Source organism: Camponotus floridanus, unplaced genomic scaffold (genome assembly GCF_003227725.1).
Source record: "Camponotus floridanus strain SB8 unplaced genomic scaffold, Cflo_v7.5 scaffold3, whole genome shotgun sequence".
Lineage (NCBI taxonomy): Eukaryota > Metazoa > Arthropoda > Insecta > Hymenoptera > Formicidae > Camponotus > Camponotus floridanus.
This window is the reverse complement of record NW_020229436.1, coordinates 2,682,423-2,685,719: the sequence shown is the minus strand read 5'-3', so window position 1 is coordinate 2,685,719 and position 3,297 is coordinate 2,682,423. Positions and strand designations below refer to the sequence as shown.

Here is a 3,297-nt window from a genome sequence, read left to right as displayed (position 1 = left end):
TTATAATTTCCAAGCGTTGAAAACAAATTTCCAATTTATACTAATTATCATTAACATAAACATGTGTTTCGCCGACGGTCCAAATTGATACCACTTTTCGTGGAATGCTTTATCTGTCACTTCTCTACTCTAAATTTGGCACAGATTAATATAGAATAAATGTGTGCATATAAGTACAACTATATTAATAAAAAATAATAAATGATTTCACTCTTCCATACACAATATTCATATATTAATTCAATGATAATTTCAATATATAATTTTAATTATTATTATATATATAATTACAATTATATAATTGAAAAATATAAATAATTATTGCATAATTATTTCAACATTTCGATATATTATTTAATATTCATTATACAAAAAATAAATTTTGCAAGAATTTCAATATTATTTAAAAATGATAAATGTTGTTAAATAGAGAGAAATTATGTTATAATGTTAATAAAACTTACCGCATCTAATAATTGATGAATGCATAGACATAGAATATAAAGTCGTGTTAAAGAACCACATAGATATATTATGAATAAGAATATTGTGAAAAAAGCCTTCGATAATATCTAAAATTAATATTTTCTATATCGTTAATATAATTAAGAAATATACATAATAAATTCGAAAATTTATATATCAAAAGTTTCTGTATTTTCAATCGCTTAAAAAGTATTTCTAAGATATAACTTACTGCCTGTACCAATAAGACATCAATAAAACAAAAAAGAAAGACACTAATAAGATATATCATGCTCACGTTTGACGACAGACATTTTTTTAGTAATAACATTATCCTGAAAAAAATAATAAATATTTATAAAATGACAATTAAACAATTAAGTATTGGGGATGTAAAGAAAAAATTAATTTTGAAAATTGAATACAATTTAGAAGTAAAAATTTAGACACAAGAACAAATAGGCACAAAATAACAACTTGTAAAAGTAGAGAACTCTTAATTACTTACTGAATCACAGCTTCATAATGTTGATATAATATTTTCATTTCTTTTTCCGACGACAAATTTGCATTAGAATAATGTTCTTTTTGAGATTTATTGTGTTGAATCGGTGAAGTGTCATTGCGAAATATTTTAGCGAGCTTTATCGCTATGTATCGATATTGTGCCGTTGTTAATAATATAAGATTTATCATATAGACATCCAGAGCGACTTTTTTAATAAATATGTATCCGCTGGCAATAGATTCTATAAGAACACCAAGCAGGAAGATTTTTGTAGAAAACGGCTGTTTCGAAAAGGCTGCTATCGTTGTAAAATCATTGTAGAAAAAGTAGGTTTTCTTTGAGATCAGTGCGAACGGAATGCAACACCACATTATTACGGATCCACCTCCTCCTATGCAGTAAAATTGGAGAGGAATCTTCATTGGATCCAAAGTCGAATGCACGATATACTTCATAGTCTCATCCTCGAAGCGTAGAATGTCATTCAGTTTTTGAATTAATCGAATTATTAAATCTCTGGATATGTGCATACGCATAAGTAAAACAAATACCTCAATGGTCACCACGAGACTGATTGTTACGCCATCCTGCACAGTGTTTTCTATAGATTCATATTTTAATACCAAAATAAATCCGGAGATTATTGCGCTGATATAGAACAAATCAATTAACGATATAACAACGCTATATATTCTCCATGTTTTAGGAAACAACAAATCATTGCTGGTCATTGGTAATAAATTGCCTGAGAACATGTTCAATCGAACATTTAGAAGATTCACGTTTTGGAAGTCCATCTTCTTGATTGTCGCTTGCTTTTAAGAAATGGAAATTATATAGGCAAACATAGCTTGTAAGAATCGATTAGTATTTACATTAAGCCTTTTATCGTATTCTGCCACTGCAAATGCTTCTTTTTTTTGTAGATAGACAGTGGCTTGTTTATTCTATATTTCAAAATTGCTGAATAGCATATGACATATCCAACAATTCATTATTTTACATATTATATATTACACTACAAAAACAGCAATAGTTTCTTCATTCTAATTATTAATCTTTGTCTTCCAATTATTGTGCATCGGAAGATAATGATACAGAACGATAAAATGAAAGTAGAGTTATATTTTTTAATGTATTTAGTACGAGATAGATGTGATCACTAATTCCTTTGCAACTACCTCTGTGCAACGAAGCGGTAATTATCTTATAGTATACTGTTTCTTGCAGTATCGCGAGGAAGCTTTAATATGTTTATGATGTGTAATGCGCTGTCCATTGTAAGCTGCATCAGCTGGAAACTGCAGTTGTTATTTTACACCGATTATGAGTTAAATAACGTTAGCAAAATATTACGAAATAAACGATTGTATAGTCATCGCAGGATATATTTAAGGTAAAAAAAATTCTCCTTTTTTTATACAATATTCTATTACTGTTTTTGAATATTCTATCTTCTGTTAAGATTAATTCGTTGAGTAAATTAAGACACAAACATGATATTTTTAATGTTTTAATATTTTTAATAGTTTTAATATTTTTAATGACAATATATTTTAATAAAACCACTCTTAACTTAAGATAGCAAACAAGCTCAAGTAATGAATAACAAAATTGTTGCGCATAGAAACGTTATAGTAATTTTGACTCATAACGATAATTTTTTTTTATATTACAGATTGAAATTTTATAATTGATTTTAATTTTTATATACAGGAAAAGTTCTGGTAAAGATGGTAAAAGCTATCTTCTAATAAAGACTATCTCTTGTGTGCATGTAGAAGGTAAAAATAACTCTAGAATTCTTATAAAATTTTATTCTACAATGCACTTCTACCGAAATTTTTGTCTTAAAAGTTAAAATTTTTAAAAGTTAATATTTTTTCTTAAGTATCATTCTGTAGATTTTAATAATTTTTAATTTTTTTATTGAGTAAAAATTTGCAAATATATGTATAGAATTAATTATTATCAACAATTCATTTCAACTTTAGATAAATATTAATTTAGATATTACTTGTGTTCTGTTTCAAAATGCAGAAAAGAAATAAAGGAATTTGCAAATATATATTTGTCGCAATAATATGCGATGATTAATATATGAAGATAATATTATTAAAATCAATCACATATTTGAATTACACATATGCTTATATTTTCTTCACTGAAGAGAATAAGTATTATAAATATTGCAAACATAACAAATTACCTCCAAGTGTAGTATGTTTATTTTCCAATTTAAGAAAAGATAAGAAAAAGAAAAGTTAATAGAAGACAAAAGTTAAATTTCTTTCTTTTTTAATATTACCATAATTTTAAACATC

At 26.0% G+C, this 3,297-nt stretch overlaps 1 protein-coding gene across 1 annotated transcript; it reads right to left on the bottom strand.

Moving 5' to 3' along the window:
• Positions 1 to 1,904, bottom strand: LOC112638400. The gene is made up of 5 exons (XM_025410053.1): positions 1,525 to 1,904; positions 974 to 1,437; positions 698 to 800; positions 465 to 572; positions 1 to 129 (listed from the first exon to the last, which is right to left on the bottom strand). Exons 1-5 carry the CDS (start codon positions 1,768 to 1,770, stop codon positions 1 to 3), a joined length of 1,050 nt encoding a protein of 349 aa, XP_025265838.1. The 5' UTR covers positions 1,771 to 1,904.
• Positions 1,905 to 3,297: the final 1,393 nt, after the last annotated feature.